General features: G+C 38.3%; 1 protein-coding gene across 1 annotated transcript; it reads left to right on the top strand.

The window, feature by feature from the left end:
• Positions 1–1,097: 1,097 nt before the first annotated feature.
• Positions 1,098–17,323, top strand: plcxd3 (phosphatidylinositol-specific phospholipase C, X domain containing 3). Its single transcript, XM_066711439.1, has 3 exons — positions 1,098–1,329; positions 10,931–11,639; positions 14,128–17,323. Exons 1-3 carry the CDS (start codon positions 1,227–1,229, stop codon positions 14,282–14,284), a joined length of 969 nt encoding a protein of 322 aa, XP_066567536.1. The 5' UTR covers positions 1,098–1,226; the 3' UTR covers positions 14,285–17,323.
• Positions 17,324–17,354: the final 31 nt, after the last annotated feature.

Below are 17,354 nucleotides of genomic sequence, written 5' to 3'. Positions count from 1 at the left end.
TGAGTGTAAAAACAAACATCCCCTTTTTAAGTATGTAGAAGAAAGAATGTTCCTCTAACATGAATCCGGGAATTATTTATTGTGAGCATTTTGTGTAATAAATAAAGAAACAAATAGCTGACCATTCTTGTTTCAAAGAGCCTATTTATTGCTATGCTATTTTCCTTTTTTTTCATCCTTGAATGATCCGTCATTTTGATTCTGTGTTTGACTGATGCGGACGATTTCACAAGATGCCCTTTCCCTCTGGCTTTCCAGCAGAGACGGCCATCAATCTGAAGGATTCAAGCAGAGGAGGCTGCAAACTGTCTGCACGGACATTTCGAGACCTTGATCAAGGGGGCCACTTCAGCATCCCCGTCACACAAAGTGAGAGGACCGGCTTAGCTGGAAAATCAATACAAATACTAACAGTACAGTCGAGCTTTGAAGAAATTAAACATACGATTACAGAGACCTGCTATGATATTGTCTACCAGCAACCGAATTAACGCTGTGTGTTAAATTACTCTTCATTCACAGCCTTGCAAACGTGTTAAGTGCAGCCTGGGCTCCCAGCGGATGCGACTATATCTTTCCTCAGATCAATAAGTAGTAATTCATTTTCTTTACTAATAGATACGTAAAGTAAAAGTAAGAGTATCTACAGTAGTAAAGCGATATACACTTCTATATATACATAACTTAAAGTGTAGATAGACAGACAAAAAGATATTGGGCAAACAGCAGGGTTGAACAGACTTGATTCAGTCAGTATCACTGTGAACTAAGTGCTCAGAGAACTAACCTGAAGTTTCAGACAAATAAGCAAATCAGCAACAGGAGGGTGTGCAAAAGAGGGGCATGCATCTGCATTTTATTACTTGATAATAACCTGCTGCCCTCTTAACACTTGACGAGGCAGACGGCAGTGCCGAGCAACGCGGCCCGGACAGAATCAGCACCAGCTGCGCAACAGCGCCGCAGACACCGCATCCCGCCCGGCGCCTGACGTGGAATAATGTCGTCGTACCGGCACGGCAATGTCTGCGCAGACGCGATGGGCTTCAAAAGAGCCTCCGCGCAGGCCGGGCTCGGACGACGCGCGGTTCTCGACGCAGCGCTGCGCACAAGCCACGTCTGCGCAGACGCTGAGTGTGCGGGGCGCACGCGGGGGCCGGGCAGGTGTGCGGAGCGCACGCGGGGACCGGGCACAGCAGCGGCGCGCGAGCAGCAGGCAGGTCGCCATGGCCGCATCTCAAGGGAGGCAGGAGCCGGGCTTCGCGGACTGGATGGCGGGGCTGCCGGGGAGCATGCAGCGCACCCCGCTCACCAACCTCGCCATCCCGGGTGAGTGCGGGCGGGGGTATGGAGGTAGCTGTGCATGTGGCTCTGGAAAACGTCTCTTCGACTCTGCCTTGTTTTGAAACGAGTTCCTTCCCGTAACACCTGAAGGAATGGAGAGTTCATACATAGCATGCATCGGCTGGGGATCGCAAACCCGAGGCTTCCGAAGCGATGCACGGTGTCCGCAGTTAGAGGCGAGCAGCGGGGCACTGTTAGTGGAGGGGCACCGCTGTCTGCAGCTGCAAGTGCGTTGTATCTGCAGATGTGATGGGAAACATTCAACAGGAGGTCCGGTTCATACCGAGCACACGGACTGCGGGGCACTGTAAACCCCAAATGCGAAACCCGAGAAATTGCAGCTAATTTGGATTGCATGTAGCGAAAATGATTGATTTATTATTTTGTTTCGGTAACTTCAATATTTTAAACTGATGTGTCATTTAATTAGCATTGTAGTGATATACAATTCGTTCAACGAGTCAAAGCACGTCCTTTATTTAGTTCAGCTGTAAGGATGGTGATATGGTTAGGTTTATTACTGGCAGTTCAATGCCACTTCCAAACGCTAAATAACGCATATGGATTTACTATGTTAACATTATTGTCGGTAACGTTGCCTCCCGCACATTTTGTGTATTTGTAAGTGAAAGTGACGTGTTAAAATGCACTATAGAGTAAAGTCATAAAGGTACCAGACTGAAAAGATCAGGAGGGATGTTGTAATGTACAAAATGCGTCCTTCCAAATATCAGACTGATTTCCAGAAGGGGCGACAGGATTTACTTTCAATATGTGAAGAACCATACATACATACATGCATACATACATACAAACAAAAACATGAGTAGGTAGACTTTTATCCTAAAGATAAATGTATGAGACTGTGACTCATGATTAGTGTAAAAATAAATAATCAAAATGTTCTTGCAGCTCACAGCCCCAGTATTGTCTCCCAGCAGTCTTTGGACAGTCATTCACTGGCTATTTCACAGCAGTCTGTTGGCAGGTTCGCTCACCCTCACCCTGTCAGCCATTTCATCCCCTTTGAACGCCACCCTAATGTGGCTAATTCACCCCCTAACTCCTTCCTTCTCATACACTGGGGCTAATCATTGTAGCTTTTAATTAAGATTGTGATTTACATACTCAGTTATTTTTAGCTAATTGTTTGCAACATTTGTCAAAATTAATATTATCTGATGCTTTTAACCACTGATGATTTAACAACACCTACAAAGCTAGGAAACCTGCAGGATTGTGGATTTAGAACAATTTAGCTGGGAGTGATGCTAATTAATTTAGTTTTAGTGGGCAAGCACAAATGGAAATGGAGCAGGAGAAAGACTGGAGCTCAGGGGGGAATAATTCTATGGAGCTTTAGAGAGCAGTTATTCTATCCACCAAAGTCGATTGATACCTGGCATTGGTTTTAGTTTTTTGTGACTACATTATCTTATGTGTGTAATAAATATATATATTATATTAATAGTATTATTTTTTTACAGTTGTAGGTAAATAGATACAAGACATAATTATACATTCTGTATACATATGATTGAAATATATAAAGCAGATGTACAATTATAATATTAACAAACAGTTTAACCTTATTTCAATGCTTGTGTAACAATAAAAGGACAGATTTGTATTTTTTTTAATTTACTGAATGTTGTTGATATTTTAGGAATTATATGAAATGGAACGACGGTGCACCTTCAATGCTAAATTACATTGTTTTAATCCTCATTTAGGCTGTACATTTTTGTGTTCTGTCATGTAAAGTATATCATGTGTGACAAAAGCTTCCCCAGTGGCTCAGCTTCACATAAGACACTCAGAAAACTGCGTCTGAGCTAAAGAGGATTTTGAAAATAAGTTATTTTCTTTTTCAATCTGATCATGCAAATCTAACACAGGTTGTAGCACCGTTGTGCAGGGAAGGATAAGTGTTTTTCAAGTAGGTTTTGATTCTGAGTATATGTACATTAAAGCATGTTACGCACATGTTTCTCAGATGAAACCATAAGATGTGTTTTATGTAGCCATCGAGTTACAATGCTTGTTTTACAGAACTGCAATTATTAAACTGACCTAATTATCCAATTATTGATTGAATTAAGCAAAAAGCAGGAGACCCTGTACATCTCCATGGCTGGAGATCCACTTCACAAACGACAGCAGGCATGATGCATCTTATAAGTACTGATTGAGTCTCGTGGAATTGAAAAGAGGCTGAAATTTCACACAACTATCCAAAAATAGATGTAAGCAGATGAAATGGCCAATCTGTGAAGCTATTTTCTGAATTAGACCCAATTAGAGGCCTTTTCATTCCTCGTTCTTTTGCTGACAGGTAATATGCATGTAGACCCACAATTGTAACAGAACCTTCCATTTTAATTATTAGGCTGGAGACTCGGAATAGTGACAGCAGCAAAATGGAAAGAGCCATTAGATGACTCTAATTTTATAATCCCCCAGTTGTATTTCCAGTTTAAATAACACCTTTGGAAAGTATTGGAATATGCATATGGTCCTAATCTTGGTTGTAGCACTCAGGGTATCCTGAATCAACCGAAGGCTGCTCAGGGATCATCTGTCTTTATTATTCGAGCAGCTCACAGACATCTCACGGACCATTTTGAGAGAAACAAATTGAGTTTAGTTTTTGTTAGAAATAAAATGTATTTTCTGGGCTGATAAGAGTAACTGGATTTCCTGAGATGCCTTTTTTTCCCATTTTAAACTGGAGTCACAACCAGGTTAGTGGTGAAGGTCAGAATGTGCCTTGAGGAAGAAACAAGACTAAAGAAAAGCAGAGAGAAAAGCACAAAGATGTTATACGGCGGTTGTTGGTCTGTCCTTCGCAGAATAGTGTCCATTTAATGTTGTTGTATAAGGATATTAAATAAATGGACGTGCAGTCATAAAGGAGCATTACTACTAGACGACACGTTCATATATCTACCATCTCATTCTACCTACAGATTTTCCTCCCTGTGTTTGATGTAAGTACAGCACAACTGCACTGAGTCATTTTGTCTGCAGTGTTTTATTTTGTACTGCTCATAAGTAATGAGGCATAAAGCCTGAAGTCAAATCAGCAGGAAAACCGTTAATGAAATGCGTATTATTAAACATATGCTTGATATTGTTTCAGTAATATTGCAGCCTCTTTAATTGCTTTGGGAATGATTTGTGCACAATGAGGAACTGGGTTGTTGTGTGAAAGCAGGTAGACATCAGCTGAACCCATTCTCCATGCTTAATGCAGATGGAAAGGCTTATGCTAAAGAGTAAAGACTGTGTATTGCGATTCAGGGCTCATCACACACTTTTGTGGTGTGAGATTCTGAAAATGAATCACAGGAATGTATACACTGTATATTTTGAGAGCTTGAAGTTAATGCCATTAAAAGTTTGACCTTGGTAGAGTGTTTATAACATATACACCATAGAAAGAGCATCACAGCAAAATAGCTTATGGGTGATATTATTTAAAATATTTTAAACAGCTATTGCACATAATAATTGTTTCTTCAATAGTGAAACACTTTAGAACTGCCTGTATATTGTAAATAAAACATGTAGTTAAAAGCCTGCATACCCAAATAGCTCCCTGTTATTTTTTCTTTTAGCCTTCTTGGTGTATCAAGTTGCCTCCATATTTCTATTATTATGGACCAATGTTTGATTAAACAATTTTTGATTAACGTATCACATTACTTGGCTAAAAAAAGGTTTAATTTAAATTTAAAAGCAGGAAAATTTGAGTTTAAAAAGTAAATACATTTGTTTGTCTGCCTTTGAGTAATATTATTATGAATAATAATAATAATGATAAAAGTAATAATACTGATTCAAAACAGAAGGCTTATATCTGTGAACTGTTGCTTTTAGCATGTGGAAATTTCCATAGCAGACTTGTGTTTAATTGCTGCAGCTGGTCCCTCCAAAGCACATGTCGCTCTGTTATTAACAGACTTGAATGCTATCATTATTTTGAGGTCAGGATATTGTGGCTCTTTGCGTTCTGGCCTACCTCTTTATATTTATGTATCATATATTTCATAGAGATCATGGCAGCATAACTCATCTTGCAGCAGAGATTTGCAAGAAACATTTCAGCTCTTAGCAAGACCTCCAAATTGATCTATTGAGATGCTAGTGCTGTGCCCTTCATTATGTAACCGTAACAATGTCTGTGCCATATGATAAAAAAATAGAGATAATGTTTGTTTTGAGAGTGAAGTACAGAGACTTACCCAGGGAAATGATCGTTGGTGTAACAGACTCTCTGGCCAATCAGGGGGGTGTGCAAACAACTACTGTAAAATATATATGTAGCATTAATTAATTAGATATGACAATAGATAGTCTTTTTTATTGTCTACCTTAATTTCAGTGCATTCAATATTTTGTTAAATCAACAATGATTTATATAATAATCATTTTTGTTAAATGCTGTCTCATCCAAAATAAAGGATAGTGTAAATACATCAGTAATTTTACATCCATACAAATGTATTTTACCGTATATTATTACTCTTAGTGATGTCAAGGAGGAAGAAAAGCAAAAATAGTTAATGTCACAGGAATATAGTAAAAGGTTAAAAGCTTGGCATTTTGTCTGAGAAAAAATAGAAAGCTTTTCAGTTTCTTTATAGAAAACCACACAGTGTGAAGTGCTTATTATGTTAATAAATACCATTTACTTTGGAAATGTACTTTCCATTTTAATGCTTTCTTGAAGTTTTTGTGTAATGTGTAGAGAAACATCCCCTTTACATTTGCAGCATTTTTTAATTTTGTTATAGCTTCTTAGTTTATTTAGATGAGATCTGATAAACAGATGCATGTACACTTGTCAATTGGCACCATTGGATTGGATTGGTAGTCCCATGTCTAAATCCTCATTATCAAAGAACACACCACTTTTGTTTTATAATTGGCATGTGGCTAGTAGATTATTCCTATCATTACACTACGAGCAGATTCAAAATCCACTCATTGCCTTGGATATGAGATATTTGTAAACTCTCTGCTGTGGAGGTTCTTTCTAATTCCCCCAGTCTGTGACCTATGAACCTGTTTTTAAAATCCAACTACTACAGGACAGAGATCCGCAAAGCAGAGCATGATTTATACAACTATAAATTGTATAATAACTGGTGCATATAGTAGGCAAAAATAAGGTGCTCCCACTGTCTGTGGAAGAGGTCAGCACAAGAGATAGACTTGAACATTTTCCAGGCAACCAGAAGGACAAATCTGAGCGTTTATTTCTGTAATAATCCCTACAGGCAACGCTCTGGTGTCCTGTAATGGTACCAGTTCTTGAGCACGTTGTGAGCACTGAGGTTAGCATCTTGAAAGCAGTCATACTCAAGCTGCCTTCGGGGGGAAATGAAAGGCGTTGAGCCAGAGCTGTAAGATCAGACATAAGGCACATTGTATTAAAATAGACAAGTAGCGTGCTATAAAGTCAATCTGAAGATGCTAGTCCTTAAAATATTTCTACTTTACTTTATATCTGGAGGAAGAATAATTCCTCTACAAGGTGAGGTACTGGGATAATGCAATATAATGCACAACCATATCTTGTAGTATAATATACAATACAATGTAAGACAATGTAATACAGTATGCATTTGTCAAACAAGTGAAAACAAGTCGAGAAGGTTTCAGTTATCAAAGAGATGGCAATGTTCCTGAAATGAAGCTCTGTACGCAAAATCCCCCCCCAACTCTGCAGTAATGTGTTCTGTTGATCTGGGGAGAGTTCACTTTAGCCTTTAGTAACTTTAGTAAGGTAGTGAACTGAGTAAGGCTCTCGCATATGGTGAATATAAGAATATATTCATTATTATTAAATTGAATTGAGCTGAGAGATAGCTACAATAACAACAACAATTAAGTTTCAATTAAGTTTCCTTCATTGAGTCAGTAGATGGGTACTTGGAAACAATTATAAGGAAACAGAATTGTTATTTCCAATGGGAAACGTTTAGCTTTTGCATATGTGCACACCATTCAGGGACCAAATATACACCCATTCCATTAAAGATGAGCTAGGCCCCAGTAGGAACGTACACAAATATTTGGCACCGACTTAGCAACATCCCTCATGACACCCTGCATTACATTGCAATGAATTATCCATCCACACTGGGAGAGGAGATTCGGAGAGGATGGTTGTTTGTGGGAGGCTCGGTTACAGGACATCTTACCTATTCTTAATGTGGCTGGTATATTCCTCAAGGGCATTCAGTTTAATTTGAGGAGGATTGGTGGAGGCATTGCAAACCCTTAGTCCTCTTGAGGGTCCTGCAGATTTTATAGGTGCATTTCGATTACCAACTTATTAAGATGCAAAGTTTTTCTTCAGGTTGATAGATTGAATACAGAAATATGTACATTTCTGAAAACCCACGTCCAATATATACACATGTGTATTGCATTGCATTTTGAATATATCTGAGAAAAATTGAACCTGCCGGAACCCAGCTCCCATCAACTGGAGGTGCCCACCATGGGTAAGAGATCAAATCAGAGATCACCTCAGTTCTCCTTGAGTGCCCTTTCTGTACCTATATGGATACAGCCCTGTGAGTAAGTATGGACCTGTACAAATAGTTTTTTAATGGGGCCAATATCTAGACTTTTATGAGGTCTTTATCCCAGTATCCCAGGTGATGATATAGGTTTCAAGCCTCATTTAAAACAATTACAGTAATACAGATTATTGTCTGTGGGCTGCGTTTTATATCCCCCCAGTTGCAAGTACATTTAGATACTAAGTAGATGTAGATAAGGTTAGTTCGCAGACAGCTCTCTACAGCTGGTGGACCATCCTTTTTGTTCAAGCTCTGAGTGCAGTCGCATAATACACCTTAAATACAGGATAACTTAAGTGTTAAATACAGCAACATTTCCCTTAAGTTGAGTATTGACTTAAAGAACAGGTTTTGAGAGCCTCTGAAATTACACTTAAAAATGGTTTGCCCCCCAGACTGCCAAATGTTTTGGAACACAATCAAATAATTTTCAATCATTGGGGGATCCAAGCAAGAAAGCAATATATTAATAGGATTATATATAGCCCTTCAAGGGGACACTAAGTGTAATCTTTCCTTAAGTTGTTTCATGACTGAACTGCTGTCATGAAATTTCCTCACAAGAGATCAAAGACATAGAGACAGATGGGTCTTAGAGTGGGTTCTGTGCCTGTGTTCCCTGCTTTCAGATCATGGTTACTATTGTTTCACGTTGGCAAATGGTTGTAAATGAACAACAGCCATGGACGAATCCCCAACTCATTGTCTAAGAGTTTTAATGACTAGGCTTCTGGTTGCTTTGTGTCCTTACATGCAACCCTGCCCATTCTCAGACTTTTACCTTATATAAGTAATGATAGTTCAGGGAATGTCATTTCTGCTCTGGAAGTATCCATGTGATGTGCCCATACCCTTTAAGTTCGTTGGCACAGACACCTTGATGCCAGCTGTAAGCCATCCGTTATATTTGTTAGAATGACATTGAGATTCATATTTTGAAGAAACAAACAAACACCACCACAGTGCCAAAAAAATAATAATAATGCAATTATCTGAAGCAATTTAGCATTGGCTAGGGGTGTGTGAGCAAGAGCAGATATCTTGCGAAAACCCCCAATGGCATTTTCGACCCACTATGGCCAATTGGTCAGATGGGAAAAGATCAGGCGAACCCCATAGTGGAGGTCGAGCAATGTCTGTCTGCATTCTGCCGATTATTTAACCGCGTCAGCTCTCACAGCAGGTCCAGTCTGGGTTGTCACTGCGCCCGAGGGAACGAATCTAGCAGATCGTGCACAGTGTGGTGCCAGTGAGACAACGGCGATGCTTTGAAATGCAATAGAGTCTGTCAGGCGCAGGCAGCTGCAGTGACACTGAACTGCAGTCAAAACTGATTCCTGTGGCAGCAGGGCGTCACTAGACTAATGTGCTGTGCTATAACGACTTATTCGTTTTTTTTGTTTTTCTCAGCATGATCTTTTCTTGTGTTGTTGTTTTTTTTATCCCCCTTGTAAGTTTCCTGGTATCGATGGGTCATAGAGATTTAGATTTAGAGAAATGCCATTGCATGTCCTTATTAAATCTACAGAAATCTGAAGGACATAAAGTGACACTTCTCAAGGGCCTGCTTGATGAAACCCAGCATGGATTTTATTAATATGCTGTAACTTTAGTGACATAACCTCCTGGGAACCACAGGGTATGCATAAAAAGGCTGCAGACACTTTTTGTTTTGAGTGAAATTGAAATTGAAAAAAGATAACTCAAACTAAAGCAAAATAGGGCACCAATGAAAGTTGCAATATATATTTATTTTATTATAATAATTTATTTTACATGGTTTATATGTCTACATATGCTTTATGGTAACTTCTGTGTTATGTTAATGAGAGAAACAGCATTAAATGTTTGGTTGATAATTATTGCTTTAATCTCCCTGAAAACCCATGATGTCCGGAAACAGAAAAGCAACAGCTCTTTTAATTGTAATATATTATAAAATTAAGATGAAATAAAGGAATCTATATATTTTGATCACACTTTATTGTGCAGATTAATTCCCAGTTTTGCATTCACTGTAATTTCACAATGTGTCTTCAGTTGAATGTGGGTGGATAGGACTTGTTTGATTGCCGATAGCAATCTTTTCAAGGGTCCTGCTAGGCAAACACCTTTAATCAGAGGACGATTGTTATCAGATTAGGTCTTCTTTTTCAGTACGCAATCTTCAGTTGGTTTCAGGAAAATACTATCAGTACACAAGTTTAAGAGCCACCGTCCTATGCTGCAATATTTAGTAACGTTAATAGGGTTTTTGCTTGTTATAGGTCTCCCGGTAGATAATGTCACAGAATGGCAATAGACAGGTAGTTAATCTTCAGAAGGGCATTCGAATGAGGGAAGGCTTGTTGTTGCAGTGACTGATCAACTGTTTCAGGCACAGCTGGTCAGACCGATCCCAGATGGGAGAATACTGATAGCACGCATCCACTTTACAGCCAAGTCCATTTGCTCCAATGCACTGCCTTTGGGGCTTTTGAATTTTAAAGAGAAAAGCAAGCAAATTAAAATAAACATTGCTTCTGGCGATCCAAAGTATACACAGAAATTATGAAAGTTGAAAAAGACTGAAAACTAATCCAATTACTGTGCCTGTGTGGCATGAAGTTGCTTGCGCTCTCCATTGGCATTTTATATGTATTTATAAAAGTGTTTATTTTCAACATATTCACAATCTAAATATTGTTAAGAAATACATATCAATATATTTTTACACACATGCTCTTGATACCTACATTCTCTTTTCTAAAACAACTTCCACAAAGGGTATAAAGAAATTGAGAGGCAATATATTATATATTATATCATTTCCAAGACATAGTACCATGATGTATGTGGTACTATCTTACATTTTCTGTTTCTACACTTAACTCATGGATCAATGCTTACATTTATGTAAAATAACTCTAAGATCTTTGAGAACATTTTCATTGTTTTTCATTTGTCCTCCAAAGATGTTTTTTGCTAACAGACTCTTTCTTTCTTAGGATCTCATGATTCTTTTAGCTTCTACATCGATGAGTCCTCCCCAGTGGGTCCGGAGCAACCAGAAACCGTCCAGAACTTTGTCTCTGTTTTTGGGACGGTGGCCAAGAAGCTGATGCGGAAGTGGCTGGCCACCCAGACCATGAACTTCTCCAGCCAACTCGAGGCCGGGATCCGTTTCTTCGACCTGCGCATCTCCACCAAGCCCCGGGACCCAGACAACGAGCTGTACTTCGCCCACGGACTGTTCAGCGCCAAGGTGAAAGAAGGCCTGGAGCAGATAAATGCCTATCTATCCTCCCATTCACGCGAGGTGGCCTTCTTGGATTTCAATCACTTCTACGGGATGCAGAACTGCCACCACGAGAAGCTGGTTCACATGCTGCAGGATATTTTTGGGAACAAGCTGTGCCCAGCCATTTTTGCTCAGGAAGTGAACCTCAAGTATCTGTGGGAGAAGGAGTACCAAGTTTTGGTGTTTTACCACAATCCAGTCGCTCTGGAGGTGCCCTTCCTCTGGCCGGGGCAGATGATGCCATCTCCTTGGGCGAACACCACTGATCCTGAGAAGCTTATTCAGTTCCTGCAGTCCACCGTCACGGAGAGACGTCGGAAAGGCACATTCTTTGTGTCTCAGGTGGTGCTCACTCCAAAAGCCAGCACAGTCATGAAGGGGGTCGCCAGTGGCCTGCGAGAAACCATCACAGAAAGGTGAGTGAAATGCAGCACCGATTTGAATGGAATTGTCTATGTCACTGGTTCTCAATCCTGGTCCTAGAGGACAACCTACCCTGCTGGTTTTTGTTCCAAATGAGCTATTAATTACTTAATTGAACCCTTAATTGAACTAATCGTCTTCTAAATCAGAACCTTTTAATTATTTTAAACAGTAGGGGTTTTTAGTTAAGTATAAAATTGTAAAAGGACATGATTATCTTATTAAGGAACCAACTTTCTATCAGTTACACAATTTATAGAGTCAAATGTAATCAAATTAGTTAAATTAAGTGTTCAATTAAGTAACTGAGAGCTCAGTTGGAACAAAAGACAGCAGGGTAGGTGGTAGGATCAGGATCAGGAACAGGATTGAGACCCAATGGTCCATGATCATTTGCTGTGGTCAAATCTTTACACACTTCAATAAAATGTCTTGATTAATACAAAGCAAAAGGTATGCTCAAAAGATGTGATGCTGTAATGCTGTTTTTGACAGCAGCCTGCCCTATCCTTTAGTGAGCACAGTGTACTTGGCTGTGTACTCCATTAACTTTATTTGTTAGGTCAGAAAGCTGCATTTACATCTTCTGACCTTTAGGAAAGGCATTAGTCACCGCTCTCTACAAAGCAGTTTGGATTCAAAATGAATCACTTAAAAGTAGAGATACCTAAAATATATTCTGTTTAATAAGGTAATAATTAAATGTGCATGGTTCAGAGACATAATGTTTTTCTTCTTGTCAGAGTGTCCTATATTTAATTATTCAAACTTACGGTGATAGATTAATCATTCTGGTCATATATTGTAATGTTTCTTTTAAATTGTAAAGTAACATGAATGTTTTTTAAATCAATCCTGTACTATTATGCAGCTCTTGAAATAAATAGCAGAGATACAAATTACTAACAGAAATGCACTCCCTATTTACATATTATAATACATTATCTTAGAATAAACAACCACCCTCCAGTGAAAAATCAGTCGTGGCCAGGGTTTATTTTAGTGACAGAAATCCCTCAGGTCTGTAGAAAGCAATAAGATGAATGCAGTGGTTAATAATAGAATGCAAATCTAGTCAGTAGATTCTAAATGAAGACAATATTTGGGGTAAATCTTAATGATGATTGAGATTATTATTTTGTCTTCAAATCAAACACATTTATCACTTGGTATCCATGTTATATAACTGATTGTGTTACACAGCCATCGGGAAACAGCAACCCTGGCCAACTAGGAGGTCCTGAATGATTTCAGCAGCATTTAAGCACCACATTGGCTCGGGGTGCTGCTGTAACCCTAGCTCACTGCTGTGTCTGAACACAATCTTGGGACATACTGCAGTCAGATTGGATTTAGGGTATTTGACACCTGCTCTACCGGCAGAGCAACTGCTGCAGGGAGGTTTTTGTAGAGGATCCTTAATCTCGGGCTTTTACAACCTTCTCTTACCTCACCAGTCCGTTTCACTGCAGGCTCATACACTCGAATGTATTCTTCTTTCAGCGTATGTTTTTTTTTATGTATTGGTGGAAATCTGCTTCGATTTCTACTTTGCATATTTCAGCAAGTACCGAACTTGAAGCATCGGCGCAAAGAATATCACAAACCTAGACAGGGGTATGTGCATGTTGATGTTTGTTGCAAGCTGTTATTTCCCTGAGCGTGTTCTTTATGTAAACCAGATTTTTTAAAGCATTTTTTAAGCATAATTATTCTGTGCATAACCGTTTTTGACATTTATATGTTTATTCTACGTACTGTATCTGAAAAACTACCGGCTGCATGGATACTTACAAATGCCCTTTTCTACGGTATTGTTCTGTGGAAAAAACGAATTCAACAGGAAAAAATAAAATGCACAGTATGGGTTTGAAGAGCAGAGTTTCAATTTAAAGTACATATCCAAGATTGAATACATATTTATCATGAGTAATATCATCTACAGAGGTGCTCTTGAAGCATCATGGTCTGTACATGGGATTTGTATTTGAAGGATCAAAGCACATTTTATTGGCAGCTGAGGTACAAAAAATAGAGCCATGCACCCACCCACCTAATCACTAACAGGATTTATGAGCCCAGCATCACTCTTCAGGGCGGACACATAAAGCCACATCATCCTTCTGTGCTAAATGAGCTCGGATAATGATATCAGGAGTCAATTTCCAGGGACTTGCTGTCATATTCCTGTCAATTTGCACCATTTTCAAGAGTGCCCTTCTCCAAAACCTGAAGGGGGTGTGTGTCTTGATCTCATAAGAAGAAAAAAAAAAAAAAAAAAACATAGTATGCATTTGTGTATGTATGCATGTCAGAATGTGTGTGTGTGTTTATATGTAAACACCTATGCACTACATAAATAGAGAAAAATAAAGGAAATATGTCTGTGCTTCTTGTGAAATTGAAATAGTGCCAGTAACATGCATCCCCGAGTTATTAACGACACCTTTTCTTGCCTGTGGCGTGTTTTGTGTGACGCAGGGCTCTTCCTGGGATGATGCAGTGGGTCCGCACACAGAAGCCCGGCGAGAGCGGCATCAACATCATCACGGCAGACTTTGTCGAGCTGGGGGATTTTATAAGCACGGTCATTATGCTGAACTACCTCCTGGACGAGGAAGAGGACAACGCCACTTGATTCGATCCCTAGCTCACCCATTAGGAGATAATTCTCGCACGCCGTGGACATCTTTTGGATCCACGGTTTCTGCAACTTTAGGGCTACTAGTGTTAGGGTGGGTGGGAGAGGGACATGTCATAGTGAGTAGGCTATTCTGTTTCTCGCCTAAGCTGTAAAAAAGGCGACTGCTTTTCTCTTGCTTTGATATTTGGGATAAAGGGCAAAGGATGTTTCTGTGCTCCGATTCTCATCAACAGCATTAGTAACCGAGCACTTACACTTACATACGCCAGTTTTCTGCAGCTATTTTAGCCTGGAGGTAGGCAGTTTTACATAAGAAAGAGAAAAATAAGAGCATTCAAGGAAATACATTCGATAACATCAGAACACGTTTGAGTTTGAGTTTGAGTTTCATGGGAAGAACACACTTCAGTGTATTATAACCCAGTGCAATGACAGCCTCTACGACCAGATTAGGCTTTTAATTTGACACATTTACTAGCATCGCAGTATTACAGCTTTTCTGAGAGAGAAGACTCAAGTGAAGGTTTGTAAATTAAGAGTTTGGAGAATCACGGCCTAGCGTGGCACGGGCATTCATTAGTTCTTCAATGTGATTGTTATCAATTGACTGGCAGTTTTCTTTCAACTGGACATACTGGCATTGGATGGATTCTGTTCAAATGAGATATTAAGAGCTTTTCGTTTATGTTATGTATGTGTGTATGCGTGTTTGTTTCAGCCAAAACATATGTGGAATGTTATTGAAACGTACAATCAGTGCACCAGCAATTATCGTATAAATGTTTGTTTTCATCAGACATACATTTCAGATTGAAGTAGTCTGTTACTTTTATTGCTCTCTCTCTCTCACACACACACATAACAGACTGCTTGAATCTGGCATTTCTCTCTATACATATATACTGTTTTTCTTTCAAACAATTAAATATAAATATATAAGCAAAACATATCTGCATTCATAATCCACAAATCTATATTATTGGTCAGTTATTGTATATAGTGAAGACAAAATAACTTTGTTATTGGCATGATTATCAGCGGTCTTAGCTGTTTTCATATTCTCAGATATTGAACCCATTAATAAAGCAAGTTAGTGCAGCTGTCATTTAACAGAACAGATTGTTTCATTTGTGAATCACAGAATAATAAATACATGTTTTTTTTAACATATAACAATTACAATATAAGCATACTTTCTCCACATAATTTGCGTCAATTTAATGAATTCCCAATCATTGATACATGAATTGTACTTGGACAACAACACGAAAAGACATTTCAATTTTTTCAACCTGATTGCATTTATATAAGATAGTAAACTCGTTATTTTATTGGGCTTAGTTACAAAAACATCAGTAGTATAAGAAAAAATATGATATTTAAGGTATGATATTGTTCTTCTTCCCTAAAGAGTTACCTGCTTTAAGTTATATATTATCTATATAGAGAGATATCTAATAATATCTAATAGAACTCATAAGGGAAATGTGTGGTTCATACACTAGACACTAGACACATTCTGCATTTGATGAAGAAATAGGAAAATCATTCTTAATAAGTACTTATACACTCTTGTATTTATAGAGTTTATACATATTATAAAGTAAGACTAATATGAGTTATTCAATAGTATATGGATTGCCAATTATATGATATTATCCAATTCAATGAAAAAGGGCTTATATTTATCTGAGTTTATCTGAGACTTGAACAATGTAGAATACACAGAGGTGAAGAGTACCTTTTATTGTGAAAGGGAACACTTTATTGCTGATAGTTATTTCTTGGCTCTGCCTGTCTGTATACTTTAGAAGATAGTCTATGTGTGGGCATAAACTCTCTCTAGTTCTCCTAGGGAAAAGCAGACCGTGAGAGCTGCTCTCTCAAGGTTGTGTGTTATACAGGAAACCTCTCCATTGTGTAGCAGTTTCCTCCAATACACAATAACACATACTTATCTACTGCTACTTAATCAGAATGACATAACCTACTCCAATGACCAGCCTTTTACAATATAACAGTTACATCTTTATATAGGTCCCTGTCACTACTATTTAAAGATATACTTCAGGCAAGTGCAAAGGCTCAGCTGGTTTGGTGCACCTCAGTTGAGATACTCTGTTGCTTTTTTACTTGTTTTCCAAAACTCTGTTTCAGAAAGTGAAACATAAGACAACAATCTGAAAAAGAAAATAACTTCAAATCTGAAATACCTTCTGGTGGCTGATATTTTAGTGACTGTATTTAAGTTAATGGTAACTAATGAAGACTACCTAGTGAATAATTTATCACATAGACATTTACTGAAGTTTTGTAAGGAATTATTTCCTATTTTATCAATAATCCCTTAATTCTTAAACCACAACAGCTTGCGTATGAGAATATGATCATAAATCCCTTTCCAATATACTGGTATCACATTTTACCTCTCTGGCAAACAGTATCGGTGAGTAGAAATTTGTACCTCTGTGCTTTTCTGTTACGTTGCTTTTAAAGGGTCTAAATCTAAGTCTAAGTTGTCTGATGTTTCCTGTGTCTAACAATGTTTTTATTATATATATATATATATATATATATATATATATATATATAGATATATATATTAAAAAAAATTCCCAGCTGATCATAATTTAAATCTTCTAGTGACTTGGTTCAGTATGTGAGGCCTTATTATTATTTTTTAATGAAATGTGCAAGTAAATACCCATTGAGCTGATGTTTCTTTATGTCTTGTAAGGTCAAGCCCAAAGCACTTGTAGTAGAAAGACCTCTGTAAACACTTTTGCTATATCGCTATATGTTGGGTATGATGCCCTCTAAAGGCCAAGTATATTGTAAAATATTAAATGTAAGCATTAAAACAAATCTATTAATTCAAGTAAATAATGTGTATGAAAATGGTATTTATCTTTTTTGAAGTATGGTGCATTAATAGTGATGATATGTGCGTGTGTGCGTGTGTGTGTGTATGTATGTGTGTTTGTATTGTAATTCAATGTAATCAAAATAAAGACTCATTCTAAGACAAACTGCTATGTGGTGTCAGCGCTGTCACTTCCTGTTG

The sequence above is a fragment of the Amia ocellicauda genome, chromosome 8, assembly GCF_036373705.1.
Source record: "Amia ocellicauda isolate fAmiCal2 chromosome 8, fAmiCal2.hap1, whole genome shotgun sequence".
NCBI classification, from domain to species: domain Eukaryota; kingdom Metazoa; phylum Chordata; class Actinopteri; order Amiiformes; family Amiidae; genus Amia; species Amia ocellicauda.
Note: the sequence above shows the minus strand (reverse complement) of the source record. Positions and strands in the feature narration are given on the sequence as shown.

Excerpts from the sequence above, each read along its gene's own strand:
- plcxd3 (XM_066711439.1), top strand. The coding sequence starts at position 1,227 with ATGGCCGCATCTCAAGGGAGGCAGGAGCCGGGCTTCGCGGACTGGATG. Across the intron at positions 1,330-10,930 it reads CACCAACCTCGCCATCCCGG|GATCTCATGATTCTTTTAGC; the intron begins GTGAGTGCGGGC and ends TTTCTTTCTTAG. Across the intron at positions 11,640-14,127 it reads CGAGAAACCATCACAGAAAG|GGCTCTTCCTGGGATGATGC; the intron begins GTGAGTGAAATG and ends TGTGTGACGCAG.